At 37.7% G+C, this 17,762-nt stretch overlaps 1 protein-coding gene across 5 annotated transcripts in view; it reads right to left on the minus strand.

Annotated features, from left to right (window-relative positions):
* Nucleotides 1-17,762, minus strand: part of SMARCC1 (SWI/SNF related, matrix associated, actin dependent regulator of chromatin subfamily c member 1) — a 175,813-nt gene that overhangs the window by 124,994 nt on the left and 33,057 nt on the right. For all 5 annotated transcript variants that reach the window (XM_045492723.1, XM_045492728.1, XM_045492724.1 and 2 more), the window contains exons 4-8: nucleotides 13,969-14,050; nucleotides 12,738-12,830; nucleotides 10,405-10,474; nucleotides 5,531-5,600; nucleotides 1,667-1,742 (exon numbers count right to left, since the gene is read on the minus strand). In XM_045492723.1, coding sequence (XP_045348679.1) covers nucleotides 1,667-1,742; nucleotides 5,531-5,600; nucleotides 10,405-10,474; nucleotides 12,738-12,830; nucleotides 13,969-14,050 — 391 coding nt within the window. The remainder of the gene's footprint in view (nucleotides 1-1,666; nucleotides 1,743-5,530; nucleotides 5,601-10,404; nucleotides 10,475-12,737; nucleotides 12,831-13,968; nucleotides 14,051-17,762) is intronic.

Here is a 17,762-nt window from a genome sequence, read left to right on the forward strand (position 1 = left end):
CCCGTTCATGCTCTGTCTCTGTCCCAAAAATAAATAAACGTTGAAAAAAAAAAAATTAAAAAAAAAAAAAAAGAAAAGGATATTTATATAATGTCAAAGTATTTCTGCATATTTTTAATTTCAAGAAGAAAAATGGTAATGTTACAGTGGGAAAACCAGGCAGATAATACCTTAACAATGAGCCATAATGGGAAAAATCAAAACACATGCCCCCTGATGTGACACACTGAGACCAGAATACCACTGAAGTAGTTTTGCAGCCAAAAATGCATAGCCTGAATATAATAACGAGAAAATATCCATATAAATTCAGATTCAGACATTCTAAAAACACACACACACACAAATCTAGCTTATACATTTCAAAACTGCTAGTGTCATGGAAAAAACGGCTGAAACTTCAACATTAAAGTAGACTAAAAAGATCTAACAACTACATGCATTGTGTGATCCTGAACTGGATCCTGGATCAGGGAAGAGACACAGTATAAAGCTTACTCTACCGGGGTGCCTGGGTGGCTCAGTTGGTTAAGCGTCCAACTTCAGCTCAGGTCATGATCTAACAGTCTGTGAGTTCGAGCCCTGTGTCAGGCTCTGTGCTGACAGCTCGGAGCCTGGAGCCTGCTTTGGATTCTCCCTCTTTCTCTGCCCCTCCCCTGCTCATGCTCTGTCTCAAAAATAAATAAAAACATTAAAATAAATTATAAAAAAATTTAAAAAAAAAATTACTCTATCAATGGGACATTTGGTGCAAACAAAATATAGGCTCTGTATCAGGTATTAATATTGCTTCAAAAATTAAATATCCTAGGGGGCGCCTGGGTGGCTCAGTCGGTTAAGTGGCCGACTTCGGCTCAGGTCATGATTTCGTGGTCCGTGAGTTCGAGCCCCACGTCGGGCTCTGTGCTGACAACTCAGAGCCTGGAGCCTGTTTCGGATTCTGTGTCTCCCTCTCTCTGACCCTCCCCCGTTCATGCTCTGTCTCTCTCTGTCTCAAAAATAAATAAATGTTAAAAAAAAAAATTTAAATATCCTAAATAACGAAAAACAGGCGAATCTGGAAGAAGGGCATAAAGCAGCATTTTGTTTTGTATTATTCTTGCAACTTTCAGAATTACTTCCATGTTAAAAGCCAAAAAATGGGGCGCCTGGGTAGTTCAGCTGGTTAAGCATCCAACTTCAGCTCAGGTCATGATCTTACAGTTCATGAGTTTGAGCCCATGTGCATGGGGCTCTCTGCTGTCAGTGCAAGCCAACTTCAGATCTTCTGTCTCCCTCTCTCTCTCCTCTGCCTCTCTCTCTCAAAAATAAACATTCTTTAAAAAAGCAAGAAAATAAGAGTTAATGCGTGGATTATTACTATTACAATGACTAGAATAGAAATGACTATTATAATAAGAGCCATGAACATGGTTTCCAGCCTTCCTAAATGACACGACCAATGTTCAACCGTACTCCTCACGCGCCTCTCTCAATTGTCTCAAACCACAAGGTAACTGGATTCTGGGGTCTCCTCAAACACCACTGTCTCATAGCCATGGATATCTTAATAGGATAACAAGAAAGAAAGATCCTCATTCTGTATTTCCTTGAAACATAGTTATGGAAAAGAGCTGAGAAATGCTATTAAGTTACACAAGAATGTTTTTAAAAAGGGATCTTTCACCTTCCATGGCTTTTCCGGAATTGGGGGATCTTCAACTTCTGCATCAACATCATTACTATGGACCCAAGTATCATAGCTACAAAGGAAATGAGAAAAGGGAAAAACAGATTAGAATTCAGATTCATTCACTAAAAAGACTTTTCATCAAAAGGTAAAAATATATTTTAGAAATACTATTAGGATCTAGTAACATAATATTTCATACATTTTTGTTTCTGCTACTCTGACAAAAAAACTCTTCTGTAGAGGTCTGTAGTGATCCTGACACTGTTAAATCCAAAGTTCAAGCCTCAGTGCACAGAATTTTAATGGGTAGATTACTCTCTCCTCAAAGCCACTTCCCTCACTTGGCCTCTAAGACAGCAGTATCCTCCAATGTTCCTTCTAGTCACCAGCCTCTCCTCAGTCTTCATTGCCAGTTTCTCCTCTTCTCCCAAACCTCTTCAACACTGGAAAGTCCTAAGTTTCAGTTTTTGAAACAATCCCTTTCTTCTCTATTCATTCTCTTGATCTCACACAACCCTATGGCTTCAACTATATACTCATCTGCCCTTTTCTCTAAATGCCAGACTCATGAATCCAACTGCCAATTCTGTATCTACCTACATGTTTACTAAGGCTTTCAAAACTAACACTGAATTTAAACACATAATGCCATCCTGACCTCAGTAACATGCCCTAGGCAATCATCTCCATCTCAGTAAATGCCAACTCTATCTTTCCAGTTGTTCTGGCCAAAAGCCTTGGAGACATCCCTGACTTCACTCTCAATCACCTCCTATAATCCAACCATCAGCAACTTCTATAGTTTGTTCCACCTTCAAAATATGCCCAGTATCTATCTACTTCTCACCCTTCTACTTCTGCCCAAAGCCCGAGTCAATTTTTCATAAAGCAGCCACAGTGATCCTTTTGAAAATCAAGTCAGTCCACATTACCACTACTCAAAATGTTCCAACAACTCCCACACAACTCAAAGTAAGAGCCAAAATCCTTACTGGATTGCCAAGGCCTCATGATCTAGTCCCGTGACTGTCACTCTGAGTCCATCTCCTAATACTCTCCCCTCACTCATGTTATAGTCAAGGCATGTGGGCGTTTGTTGGGTTCTTTAAACATGCCAGGCAGTGGCCACTTCAAGCCCTTTACAGAGGCTCCTCACTACCCAGGAATCATATGGCTCACCCTCCTATCTTCACATCTCTTTGCTCAACGGGTTCGCTCTTTCAAGTACTCCTCCTGCTCCTCCACAATTTTGAAATGAGCATAGAATTATCTACCAAACTGAAACTGTGTCAATGCTACTATACTAGCCAACAAATTAACTGTAAAACCAAGAGATACCTAAATGAAACACAAGTATGGTAACAAGCATGGGCTTCCTGTAGCTACTACTCAGAAGTTAATTCAAAAGCGTCTGGAACAAGCACAGCTCTACATACCTATTCACAGCACTCTGGTAAGTTTCCCAGTAACACTTAAAACATGAGTTGGAGAAAAAAGTTCCTTTGCCAAGTTATGAATTATACCAGGTAAAGATTACAATGATGAGTCTGATAACCTTACATTCTCTCAAAGTCTTGAGTTCAAAACATTATAAAGATAGAAAGGCACAAACTCGAGCAATCCCCCCTTCCCAGGGTCCCCCATTCCACACTTTCAGTTATCCAGTCAAACATGGTTGAAGACAGATGGTCCTCCTCCTGACCTTTCATCAGAAGGTCGACAGCAGCCTAAGACAACACCACAGTGCCTGTGTCACTCACCTCACTTCAACTCATCACGAAGGCATTTTATCATCTCACATCATCACAAGAAGGGTGAATACAGTACAATAAGGTATTCTGACAGAAGAGAGACCACACTCACGTAACTTCTATCACAGTATATTGTTACAATCATTCTATTTTATCATTAGTTATTGGTGTTAATCTGTCACTGTGCCTAATAAACTTTACCTTAGGTATGTACATATAGGAAAAAATATAGCATATGAAAAGTCTGGTACTATCCATGGTTTCAGGTATCCACTGGGAGCCTTAAAACAAATCCCCTGCAGATGAGGGTGTCAGGGGGACTGCTGTAGAGTTAATAAAGTGAACAGTGAACAAGGCCCCTTGAGAAGACAAGACTCACACTAGATGCTTTATCTTATGTGATACATAAAGAAAAAGTTGGCAAACAGGCTAACATGTTTTTACTGTTATATATTTAACATCTCTTAATATTATAAAATTTATTTCAACTGTATACTTACGAAGCTTGTCATCACAAATTCGAGTTTCCACCTAAATGTTTCAAAGGGCAAATTGATTTCCTATTAAGACTTCCTACACCCTTGGAAGGTTTAACAGTACCAAGGACTATTTGATGCCTCAAGACTAGAAATGTTATACAGAAAGCATTTAAATATTAAAAACCTGTTAGTTCATTTAAAGTAATCAATTCTGGTTCAGAAGAGGCTGATTAGCAAACTGACTTAATCTTGTCCTAATCAACTCAACCTATACGAAAACTGTGCATATACTCCTCAAATTTTGAACGTATCTAAAAACATTATTTTCTTCTTCAAAAATACCTTTACAAGTAAAATAGAGAGACTCAAATAGATTAACTTAAAAAGAGTGCATAACCAGACATAATGTGTCATCGTTTGATGATGAAAAATACAAACCTATGCAATAGTCTTATTCCTTCCATAAACTGAAATGGACTCTGATCAACTCTAGATCTAACTACCAATTTAAAGGAGATACAGAGAAAGGAGAAACATGTTCAAAAACACCAGTGATGCCATTAAAAAAAAAAAAAAAAAAAAAAACAAACACACAGTGTGGTAAACTTTACAGGACAAGGAACCTGGTTTCTTAAATAATACAATAATACAATGCCTGTGGTGGGAGTAGGGAAGACAGAGACAGAACCTAGAAACTGAAAAATGTGCTTACAAATATATCAATGAATCACAAAATGTGGCTGAATTCTACTTTCAACAAATATCAATCTATAAAATAATCATATGTATCACTTATATGACAATGACTGGATAGAGGACACTGTATTAAGGAATTCTGTTAAGTGTTTTTAGATTTGACAGTAATATTACTTTACCATTTTTTTTTAAATGAGGCCTTGTTTTTTTAGAAATACAAATTGAAATATTTACTATTAAAATGTTATATTTGGGATTTGCTTCCAATAATATGAGAAGGCTAAAAGTGGATGGGGGTATAGGTGAAGGAAGACTGGTCTGACATCAAAAACCCACTATGGACAGACTCTCGTGAACTTCATGGAAGGTTATCCTTTATTCGGAAGCATCCTATGTAGGTGTAATACTAATTAAACAAGGACCACCATTTTCATTAACATCACTAACATCTAGTTCTTACAATACTCTTTATATTTGAAAACTGAAACACACTATGAGTTATGATTATCTCAAAGTAATAATAACACTAGGGAAATAAATTTCTGCCAAGAAGAAAAAGTCTCCTCTTTAGACATAAAATAATTCATCCCTTATAGTATGGGATGAATATTTTTTTTGAAAAAATAAATAAAATAGTCATAAAATATTAGAAAAATTCATTTCTTGAAGGAAACAAATCTAGATTAGCATTCTAATACTGTGCTAAAGGGGTGCTTTGGCAAATGCAGCAACCTATCAGTTTATTAAGATAAATAAAGCCATGTGACTGAACTGAGTTCCATAAATAAGAAAAATCAGTAATACTCAAAAATTGAGATCAAGCAATGAAACAAAGTTGTCATTACTGGGAAAGTGAAACTACATGTAAATAAGTCTGGCTTGCACGGAAATTAAAAATCTTTGTCCCATATCTTAGGACACATCGACATTACCTGTCTGGGTAAAACCCCCAGTGCACTAACACCTGCTTATCTTTTCTCATCACCGGTCTCAACCATTCTTCTGAAAGGGAAAAAGAAAATACTTTAGTCGGGCTGACAAAATAAATGAATAAATTATTATTTTAACTAAATTTCTACTTAGAATTTTTAGTTTGCTAGTAAGCAAACTCCAAAAAATTCTTCTCATAATTAAACATTGTGTCTATCATATTAAGGAGAAGTTTTTCAGCCATGTATTCAGAATTACTAGATTCTAGACCTATTATCCATTGCTCTTAGCAAATCCAATTGTCCACACAGTAAAATACTCTCCTCCTATCCACCTGCCTGTTTGTCTGCAATTCCATCTAAATCATGAACACTATATATTCTTTACTGCCATGTTTTCCATGTAAAACCTCTCCTCCCTTTTTGTGTGAAGCTTTACAATTACTGTACATTTTTCAAGGTGTAAGTCATGCTTCATGTCCTTGATGGAAGTTTTACTACATGGTCTTCTTCCTCTATATTTACTGCCTCTGGCATCCTATAGTACTTCACGCAGTGCTACACCAAAGCTTTTATCAATACTATTTTTACTATTTTTTAACGGCATCCTGTTAATTTAGTCCTTCCATCAACAATGTAAGCAGTATGATCACATTGGATATTTTTATTTTGAGCCTCCTTAGCAAAGATAGGTGCAAATTTATACAACAAGATGATTCTTACTGATTTTAATCATAGTTGGATTATATCTACATTTCAGCACTTGTGTGTCTGTTTCTTTGGTAGTCTAAATTTAGCTTAATAACCTGTTTCTATTGCTCAGAGGGAACTAGTCAAGCCAGCCCTTTGAAACCCAAGAAATAGCAAAACAGAACAACAAAGTGAAACCAGCTAAGTAAAAGGGGCTTTACGTTGCCAATTTCAACAAGAAATAGCCCCAGGTTCACTGACTAAAGGCATGAAAGACCACATACCTCTGTGTGCGTGTGTGTGTGTGTGTGTGTGTGCGCGCACACGCATTTTCTTTTAAGTAGGCTCCACGCCCAATATGGGGCTCAAACTCACAACCCTGAGATCAAAAGCCAGCTGAGTGTCCAGTGCCTGTGTTCTTTTTCAAGCATCCAATTGCTCACCCGACTATCTTGAAAGAAATGTGAAAAGGAAGAAATCAAGCACTGTTCCTTAGCCTGATTTCTCAAAATGGCCAAGGAAAAAGTGAAGAGGTCAGTGGGTCTTTCATAACTCACTATGTAGTGACAAAATATACTGACTCTTAACTAATAAGAGCTGCCCTTTAGAATACTAAATCTAGGGGCGCCTGGGTGGCTCAGTCAGTTAAGCGTCCGACTTCGGCTCAGGTCATGATCTCATGGTCCATGAGTTTGAGCCCCGCGTCAGGCTCTGTGCTGACAGCTCAGAGCCTGGAGCCTGCTTCGGATTCTGTATCTCCCTCTCTCTCTGACCCTCCCCCGTTCATGCTCTGTCACTCTCAGTCTCAAAAATAAATAAATGTTAAAAAAAAAATTAAAAAAAAGAATACTAAATCTATCTTCAAAGGTTGTGCAGCTTTTGGAGGTAAAGAAAAAAAAATCCTCCTTTTTACAAGTGACTTTGATAGAAAGAAACTATGGCACTGATTGCCTTTGGAAGTTTGCCTGGTAGCAAAACTAACTAAAGGTTAAAGATGTAAATCCACATTCTTCCCAGAGATGATTATAAGCTACACAGAACCAATAAAACAACCAGTTTTATGAGTAAAAATTAGCCCAAACTGAGGACAGATACATAACTCTCACAACTCAACAATAAAGACATAGTCTAACTAAAAAATAAGCAAAGGATCCTAATTTTTTACCTCTATACTTTTGCTTATTTTGCATTCTCTTCTAGGATGCCATACCCAAAATCTTACCAAAAGATTAAGGCCAATTAAATATCACATTTTATTTAAAATTTTGACTAATCCTCATTAAAGACATGTGGCATTTTTGAGGATCTTACAACACAGTTTCTAATCTGTTTCTGGCTGGTACTGCTATCATCTACACACTTACCTGAAACAAATACATGTAGGGAGCCCAGCACAGGGCTTTGCTAAGGGTCAACATTTACCTGACAGTCCGTTACTCTAAGGTAAATCATACAGTGTGCACAATCCTGTCTTATTGATTATACTAGAGTAGAATATTATCAGTAGTTAGAGCAACTGTAGTGATGTAACTACTGATAATATCAAGCAAGCATCAGTACGCAGTAAACTAGGTTGTATTAAACCAAGGAGAAAAATAAAACCAGCACCAGTAAGGAATCACTAGTAGCTTGTATAACAATTACAGGTCAAATCTTTTGTAAAAGGTGATTTTTTTCATAAAGTTCACATGCTAAAAGTTTTTTTATCAGTCTTATTGGAGAAACAGAGCCTGCAACAGAATCAGTATTCTAATACCACAGCAATCCACTACCCCCATCTAGTGGAGATCAGTGGCTATTACCTAACAGGATAAAGGCTGAGAACCTGTTCAACAATGAAGGATGAAGTTTCTCACTTTATAAAAGCACAACAATCACAGGGCTGAGATTCTGACTGTAACAAATAAAATCAAACTTTTAGTTATCACACTGATGATGTAAAGACCTAAATGTAACAGCAAAACTAAAGTCTCATAAGAGGAGACAGGTTGTAAAACTTCAGGGCTCTGGATGAGGCAATGGTTTCTTAGATTTGACACCAAACACAGAAGCAACAAAGCAACCAAACAAACCTAACCTAACCTCCTGTAATTGTTTTCAATACCTGTAGGATCCGTAGCAATGTCTCCCTTCCATTCTCTACTTTGTTTTCTTTTTTTCCCTGCTTATTTGCAGAACAACTGCAATAGCTTCATTGATCTTTTCTGAGAGCCATTTCTGACACTGCTGAGCACGCCTTGCTGTTTATTTTCCACATCATTAAGTTTTGTCTGTAATTATTTCCTTCTTTCTTTAGGTTAATTTGCTATTATTTTTCCAATTTCATAAGAAAGATGTGTGCACCACTGATTTTTCAGTCTTTCTTTCCTAATATACAACTTTTAAAAAATGTTTATTTACTGGGGCACCTGAGTGGCTCAGATGGTTGAGCCTCCAACTTTGGCTCAGGTCATGACCCCACAGTTTGAGTTCAAGCCCCACATCAGGCTTACTGCTGTCAGCAAAAAGCCCGCTTCGGATCCTCTGTCTCCCTCTCTCTGCCCCTCTCTTGCTTGTGCTCTCCCAAATATAAATAAACATTTTTTTTTAAATGTTTATTTGAGAGAGATAGAGAGAGAGAGAGAGAGAGAGAGAGCGAGCACAAGAGCACAAGATGGGGAAGGGCAGAGAGAGAATCCCAAGCAGGCTCCACTCTATCAACACAGAGCCCGATGCAGGGTCCCATCTCGCAAACTGTGAGATGATGTATGACCTAAGCCAAAATCAAAAGGTGGATGCTTAAGGGGCGCCTGAGTGGGTCAGTCAGTTAAGCGTCCAACTTTGGCTCAGGTTAGGATCTCACAGCTTGTGGGTTCAATCCCCCGCAATGGGCTCTGTGCTGACAGCTTAGAGCCTGGAGCCTGCTTTGGATTCTGTGTCTCCCTCTCTCTGCCCTCCTCCCCGGCTTGTACTTTGTCTTTCTCTCTTCTCAAAAATAAACAAACATTAAAATTAATTAATTAATTTTAAAAAAGAGAGAGAGAGAGAGATGCTTAAAAGACTGAGCCACCCAGGTGCCCTCCTAAAATACACATTTAAAAACATACATTTCTCTCTGGACACAGCTTCAGCTGCATCCAACAGAATGTTCTTGCACTTTATTATTCATTTCATAATCATTTAATTCTGAAGATTTTCTACTTCCATTGTAATTTCTTCTTTGCCCCATGGATTACTTGGCAATGCGTTTCTTAATTTTCAAACATATAGGGATTGTCTGGTAATCTTTTTGTTCCTGACTTCTAGCACAATTGCACTGGTCAAGAAAAAGTACTGAGCATGGGGCAATTAGCAACTCAAACCTGACATAATTTGGCTTCTTATATAGATGTCCTACAGGGATAGGTTATATTAACCAGAAGACTTGAGCCCTATAAGAGATGGGTTTCTCAAATTAATGTGGTTAACTTATTAATTCATATTTTCTTTCTCAACAAATCAGTTTCCATAGCTCTATAGAACTCAGGCCACTAACAAAATCAACTTTCAGGATAGCAGAAGTAAAAGTTCAGAATCTGAACCATTTTACATTCACCAAACTAAAATATAGTAGGCCTTGTTCAGACAGCCACTAAGCCCATCTTCCCCAGAGATTTTCTTTCATTTTGCAATGTCTCTTAATTTTGAGAACACAAGCAACATAGCAAACATTAACAAAGTTAATACATAAAGCATGTCTAAACTTAACACCCAGATGGGGCGCCTGGGTGGCTCAGTCGGTTAAGCGGCCGACTTCGGCTCAAGTCATGATCTCGCGGTCCGTGAGTTCAAGCCCCGCGTCGGGCTCTGTGCTGACAGCTCAGAGCCTAGAGCCTGGAGCCTGTTTTGGATTCTGTGTCTCCCTCTCTCTGACCCTCCCCCGTTCATGCTCTGTCTCTCTCTGTCTCAAAAATAAATATACGTTAAACTTAACACCCAGATAATATAACCGACAAATAAATAAAAGTCCAATGATTAGAAAGTTGGACATCACAGAATTAGTTTGCTTATTAGCCAATTCAGCAAAAACCAGAAAACTACATTTAAATAATCTGTGTAAGTTATTAGTACTGCAAGTCTCTTCTGCAAAACATGGGTTATATCGTTTAAATAAATCTGATAAAATTTAAAATCTAGTGAAACGAGTTCACAACCAACAATGAACTTACCATCCTCTTGAGAGGAAGGATATGGATAAATGTGGTGGGAAGCCTTTGACTTCTCATCAGTAAATGTCCCCTGGAAAACAAATGAATAAGCAACATAAGAGTAAAGCACATGGCTAACAAAGTATGCAACGCCAGATGCAACCTGCCTGAGAATCTCCAAGACATTACTCTGTGTTTTAAGACTGTAATATTTTTATTATTTTTAGTCCAGGAAAAGGATAATTGTTAATAAGAACAAATAAAAACACATAAATTATCTACAGACACAGTTTATATTGTAGAGAAAAATCATGCAAGTGCCTCTGGGCTAATTCCCTATCTCTCTCTAGGTAATCTTACCAGGAGTATGAGTACTTCTAATTCTAAAAGTCACTCCAAAGTCATCACAAATCCTAAGTTTTTTTTGTGCTTCAGTGTCTTCTGTGACATACAGTGGTAATAATACGTATTTCACAAGATTTTGTTGCAATTTAGCAAAGACTGGTGACAGGTACTCAAACAATGGAGTTACTGATGCATTCTGAATGTCAGAACAAAAGATTAATCATCAGTATTCAATGATATTAGCTTAAGGTCTCTTCTGTAAGACTCTATGAAACCAGGGAGATCTTTACATCTCTCTAGAGGTTATCCCTAGTGAACAATCACGAAGCCAACCAGATTTCTGAAGAAAAACGGCAACTGAATGTTCAGTATCAACTGTAGGAAAATATGTAAGTTTCTTCCAGGATGACCTGGTAGCAAGAAGAATATAGCTAATTCCAGCTTGAAGGCAATAGCCAACAGGCTAATTTGTTCCATTTTTGCCTTCTAACATTCCACATGTAATTAAACTACACTTGGGGCACCTGGATGGCTCAGCTGGTTAAGCATCTGACTTCAGCTCAGGTCATGATTTCACAGCTTGTAAGTTCAAACCCTGCATCAGGCTCTCTGCTGTCAGAAGAGTCTACTTTGAATCCCCTGACCCCCTCTCTCTCTCTCTCTGCTACTCCCCTGCTCACTCGCGTGTTGCTTTCTCTCAATAATAAATAAAACTTTTAAATAAACTACATTTGACAGCCACTCCAATGAATAGTCCAGAAGAGAAATGAAGATTAAGTTGACTTGTTCCAAATCCTAATGTTAAGTGAGAAGAGCAACCAGACTTGAGACAGTAGGGTCAGTATATGTAAGGACCATAGTAAATCTCCAAATGTAAGCAGTATTAGAAATCCTTACTTCAGGGGCGCCTGGGTGGCTCAGTCAGTTAAGCGTCTGACTTTAGGTCAGGTCATGATCTCACAGCTTGTGAGTTCAAGCCTCCCATCGGGCTCTGTGCTGACAGCTCAGAGCCTGGAGCCTCCTTTGGATTCTCTGTCTCCCTCTCTCTCTGCTCCTCCCCTACTCATGGTCTCTCTCTCTCTCAAAAATTAATAAATATTAGAAAAACTGGAATAGACAATATGAACCAAGAGCCTTAAAAATGTTCAAAAATTTTTTAAAAAGACATCCTTGCTTTAGGAACTCAGAAGATATTTTACTAATTACTGAAACATAATTCCACTGGCAATCTTTCTTGTAGCAGAAAGAAGAAAGATTATTTCAGGAGGCTTCTCAACTAACCCTAAGGATTAGAAACACTTTGTCACTCAAATGTTGTTTTGGAAACAGCATCTGGTTGTCCTCAGCTAGTTTACCATGATAAGGGTTTGCTTACAGTTCAGCCATGTGTAGTCACAAACCTACATGCAGTAAATACCCTAGGTCTCAACCTAACATGAGGCTCAAGGAGGGAGAAAAAGATGTCCGAAGATAGCACTGGTACGTGTGAATCAAAACAAAGTAAGCTTATGAGGAAAACAGAATTTTCCAGTTCGCATATACAAATACAACACATATCAAAGGGGCAGGCAATGAGGGAAGACAGGTTTACTGGAAACAATATTTGATATCCTACCAACAACTGTGTCATCAACTCCTACTCTGTTTGTGATTCAGACCACAGTCTCTTTAAATTACATAAGCACATTTCACAATAAGACTATAATAACTCCATACCAATGACTATTAAATGCTAATCTTGGATATACATGTGCATCAAATCACCACATGGTACACCTTAAACTTCCACAATGTTATGTGTCAACTGTACCTCAATAATGTTAAATAGGAAAATGCTAGTCTAGGCTAAGAATTAGAGGTGAGTGGAAGGGAAAAAAACTTGGTACTGTAAGAACCAAAAAGAGATAACTCATTTAAAGCAGACATATACAGAAACTAAAAGACGTTATAATTGAGATTTATAAGAAGCTTACTACTACACACTTTTCTGAAGTGATCATGTCTATTACCTGATGTCGTTTGATGATATCTTTCAATTTGTTAGCCAACTTCAGATCAATGTCTGGAATGAGGTAGATGCTGGGTCTGGTCAGACAATTGCTCTGAGGAAGAAAAAAGAGATTTTGCAATTCTCTTGGTTTTGAAATGATATCACATTACTCATGAATTCCCTAATGGCAAAAACTGACATTCAAAGCCACAGTGCTTAAAATAGGAAGATGTTTTTTAATATAGACTGCAGAAGTCTCATCTCAATATAAAAGCTAAGTGTTCAGCAGGCCACTTAATGTTATCCCCAGATCCTTTCTCTGCAGCTAAGTACACCCAGACAAAAAATGCTGGGAATCACAACCTAAAGAAATTCATCATATTTTTCATTCATTAAGGTACCACACTGACATATTGGTACTCCTATAGCCAATCTTACCTGAACTGACGTTAACAGCCCAAATCTAATGTAGAGTTTCCACCTACACCTTTAACTGGTGGGGGGGGGGGGGGGGGGGGGGGTTGTAGGGCTCAGGGGGAGATGTCCATTTTGGCTCATTGTGTAAGTTACTTAAAAAACAAAGGCTGTAGATTATAGCTCTTTTTCCCATTTCTAACCTTACAAATAGCAGTGATTACAACATGCATATTTTAACTCCTCAAATCATCACCAAAAATCAACGTACTAACCAAAAAACAGTTATTTCATCTGTGAGACAAGTTTCAGGCATTAAGTTTCTGATAATACCTAGCGAATTCTTGCCAGCTGCTTTTCCCCAGGAAGGCTAATTCAGTTCAGTGATCATTAAAAACTACCAATCAATAAAAATATTAGGAAAGAAAAGAAGAAAATTAAGTGTTCTCTCTTCCATGTTATATCTACTTGGGGAAATAAGATCTATATTAATGGCACAACCATGAAACATATCCAAAGAAAAGGGCTGTATAAATGAGTGACCAGTAGATTGAGAGTGTTTATGTTAGATATGAAAGAGATTCAAATAATGGATTAGTTGAAATAAAGAAAATACCATAGATTCTTTTGTCAGAAGTTTAGGATCAATATTCTAAAAATGACAAGTTTTAGTCATATTTTATAGCTCTAATCCCCCAAAACCCATAAAAATAATGGAACAATAGATTTCAGAAAATTTTTCTTCCTTTGATCTTTTGGCAATCCAATAAAGCCAATCACAGAACTGAAAGTACATTAAAGGAAAAAAATTTTAATAATTTAACTTCCTGAGTTACCTGCACCAATGTTTTTTCAATATTCATAAACATTTCAACGTTACGATCCATTCGAGATGGATTCTGTAGATCAAACCTACGCCTAAAAGAGAAGAAAATCATTAATTTATTCTCTACCTTAAACAAAAGTGAAAACTTAGTTTTAGCACTCAACAAAAATGAATTTGCAAAGATTCAGAAATTAAAATAGCACTCTAAAACCATATGAGGGTATTTTCTCAGTAGTGTAAGAAAGCAAGGTCAACATCACAAAATATTAAATGTTGTGACAATAAGATCCACTCCAATCAAAATGAAGTACTAATTCCATGAAGTATGCCATTACCCTTAAATCTAAAATATTTTACATCATAAAGAATAGGAACCCACAGGATCTAAAGACAGTGAACTACTATACCATTCTTTAAGTGTAAGGAAAGTTTATCTACTTTATATGTGCTTCAAAGTCATTTGTTCAAATTCAACAGTGTCTGTGCTCTCTTTGAGCCTACTATTGCCCTAAATGTGGTAAAATTCATCTATTTACCTTTCCTCTTTTCTTGATGTCTTTTTATGTAAGTACCCAAGCATAACATTCTGCTATTGTCTGCCTATTCTCAGTCACTTCCACATGATTCAATTTTTACAAATCTGAATGTTTATTTTTCCCTATTTTTTATTCAACACTAACTTTAATTTTGCTCAGTGATTGAGAGCGTGTGCACTGTGGAGTCAAATTGCTTTGGGTTCTAATCCTGACCCCATTTTTATTTATGTAGTCGGGAGTGATTTACTAATCCAAGGATCAATTTCTTCATGAGTAACAATGGCCCATAAGGTTTTTGTGAAGGTTAAATTAGGTATACATGCTAAGGGCTTGAGACACTATTTATGCTTAGTCTCTAAGTGATTAATCAATGTTAAACTACGGTTATAACATTCTTAAATCATTACTACCATGTGCTAGCTAGGATTAGGCAATCTGCGTCTAGAGCTCATGCTCTCTCAGATCATCCTGTTTTATCCTGGAAATGCTCCCCACACTTCCAACCATTTTTCCCCACTCTGCAGCCTTTCCTGGATGTCACTACCTACTCCATGGACCTGATACTATCACCTCCAGGGCCTATCACAAGCCATTTTCCCTACGAAGTTATTCCTGTCTTCTGTCATGTTCCTAATATATCCTGTGCACACTGCTGTTACGGGCCCACAACAGAATCATCTTGTTTGTAAGACATCTCATTTGATACCTTCAGAGCAAAGACCAGGTTTTTTGAAAATTGTCCTATGTATCCTTAGTGGCTAACAGAATGTGTGGCTTTATAAAGCAAACCATTCAGGAAATTTTTATTATGACTAAGGTCTAATATTTATTATGACTTTTTCATTAGTGTGCTAGGACAAGACTGAAATGTTTCCTGAAGAATTCCAATTCGGAAATTAAGCAAAGTGTCCACTAAAGCCCAGAAACAGGTAATTCAGAATAGAAGTAGTTGCAGCTTCAAAAATGGCATGTACATGTAAGAGGGACCTTTGTCCCAAGTAACTATATCTTGATTTAACCTTGGTACACAGAACTTTTTCTTAAACTCCATTTTTGGGGTTGTTTAGTATTCTCCTTCCCTAACCTCTTCCAAGCAATTTCCATTAACTGGCAGAACAAAAGAAAAACACACGACTAACCAGGACAACCCTATTAGAGCAGACAGGGGTTCTTTCAGCAAAACAAAAGGAGAGACATGTGAGTGTCTCCCCTTTCTAAAGAAGGAGTCACAAATAGGCTTCTGATAACAAAAGAACTATGTCTAAAAATGTCTCACTTCAGAGTGGCTTACTTAACACTTTACCCATTTCGTTATTCATAAACTGCTTCCTTACTAAATAAATAAATGAGGCTGATGCACCTGGGTGGCTCAGTCGGTTAAGTGTCCGACTTCGGCTCAGGTCATGATCTCATGGTTCGTGAGTTCAAGCCCCGCGTTGGGCTCTGTGCAGACAGCTCGGAGACTGGAGCCTGCTTTGGAATCTCTGACACCCTCTCTCTCTCTGTCGCCCCCTCCCCCACTCATGCTTGATCTCTGCCTCTCAAAAAATACATGCTAAAAAACAGAAAAATTTAAAAAATAAATGAGGCTAAAGGAAATTATCTCTCCTAGAAATCTGAGAAATAGTTTGAAAGTAGCCGTTAAACAAATTAAAATAGGGTTGCCTGGATTTACCTGCAAATGAAGATGAAAAGCTAAATGCATCTGGTAATAGAGAAAGAATCAAGAATTTATTCTAGCTTTCTAATTATTGGTGAGTTAAATTTCTCAGTATTCCAGCTAATAAGTGAAGAAGGAATGAGAGAATAACAGTCTTACAAAAAATTACTAAAATAAGGAGCTGTATCTATACGTTATAATATCTACCTTTAAAAAAAATTTTTAAGTGTTTTATCTTAGAGACAGAGAGAAAGAGAGAGAGAGGGAGGGAGAGAGAGAGAATGAGTGGGGGAGGGGGCAGAGAAAAGGGGAGACAAAGAATCTGAACCAGGCTCCAGGCTCTGAGCTGTCAACACAGAGTCCCACACAGGGCTCGAACTTGTGAACCACGAGATCATGACCTGAGCCGAAGTCAGACACTTAACCGACTGAGCCATTCAGGCACCCCTACAGTATCTCTTTTCTATTTTTTTTTTTCAAAATATGAACACTACCACTTAATAACATTGTAATGATAGCATGATTCTAGGCACTGAACATCAGCTTCTGTCTATTTAAAGCAGAAACAAGATATTATATGTCTCCAGAGAAAGGAACACCACAGTGTCTATGAAGTACTGTTGCCAAAAACAAAACAAAACAAAACAAAATCAGACTAAGCTTCTAACTACCACATTTCTAGAAATTTAGAAAGACTATGGTAAATAATAAACTAGGGACATATCAGCAAAATCTAGAACACAGAACATTCTATAAGAAAATTTGTTTCTGTAAAAGAAAAAAAAAAAACTTGGAAGGATAAGGCAAATGGAAAACTATTAATTTTCTTAGAGACTTAGTCATATCAACCAAATGCCATATATGACTCGTTTGAATACCATCCATGAGATAATCAGGGAAACTTGAACACTAAGGGGGTATTTAATAACACTGAAATTTTTTTTTTAAGCTTATTTATTTTGATAGAGAGACAGAAAGAGCAAGCAGGGGAGGGGCAGAGAGAGAGGGGGAGAGAGAATTTCAAGCAGACTCCATACTGTCAGCGTGAAGCCGAATGCAGGGCTTGAACTCACAAACCACGAGATCATGACCTGAGCCAAAACCAAGAGTCGGATGTTTAACTGACTTAGCCACCCAGGTGCCCCTATAACACTGAAAAATTATTGATAATTTTCTTAGTTGATAACAGTACATTATTATGCTCTTCAAAAAAGTCCTACGTTTGGGTGCCTGGGTGGCTCAGTCGGTTAAGCGTCCAACTTCAGCTCAGGTCATTATCTCCTAGTTCATGAGTTTGAGCCCCACATTGGACTCTGTGCTGACAGCTTGGGAGTCTGGAGCCTGTTTCCGATCCTGTGTCTCCCTCTCTCTCTGCCACTCCCCCCACTTGCACTCTGTCCCTCTCTCAAAAATAAATAAACATTAAAAAAAATAAAAAAATAAACCAATCCTATGCTTTTTTTTTTAATTTTTTTTTTTTTAACATTTATTTATTTTTGAGACAGAGAGAGACAGAGCATGAACGGGGGAGGGGCAGAGAGAGGGAGACACAGAATCTGAAACAGGCTCCAGGCTCTGAGCTGTCAGCACAGAGCCCGACGCGGGGCT

The sequence above is a fragment of the Leopardus geoffroyi genome, chromosome A2 (assembly GCF_018350155.1).
Source record: "Leopardus geoffroyi isolate Oge1 chromosome A2, O.geoffroyi_Oge1_pat1.0, whole genome shotgun sequence".
Taxonomy (NCBI): Eukaryota; Metazoa; Chordata; class Mammalia; order Carnivora; family Felidae; genus Leopardus; species Leopardus geoffroyi.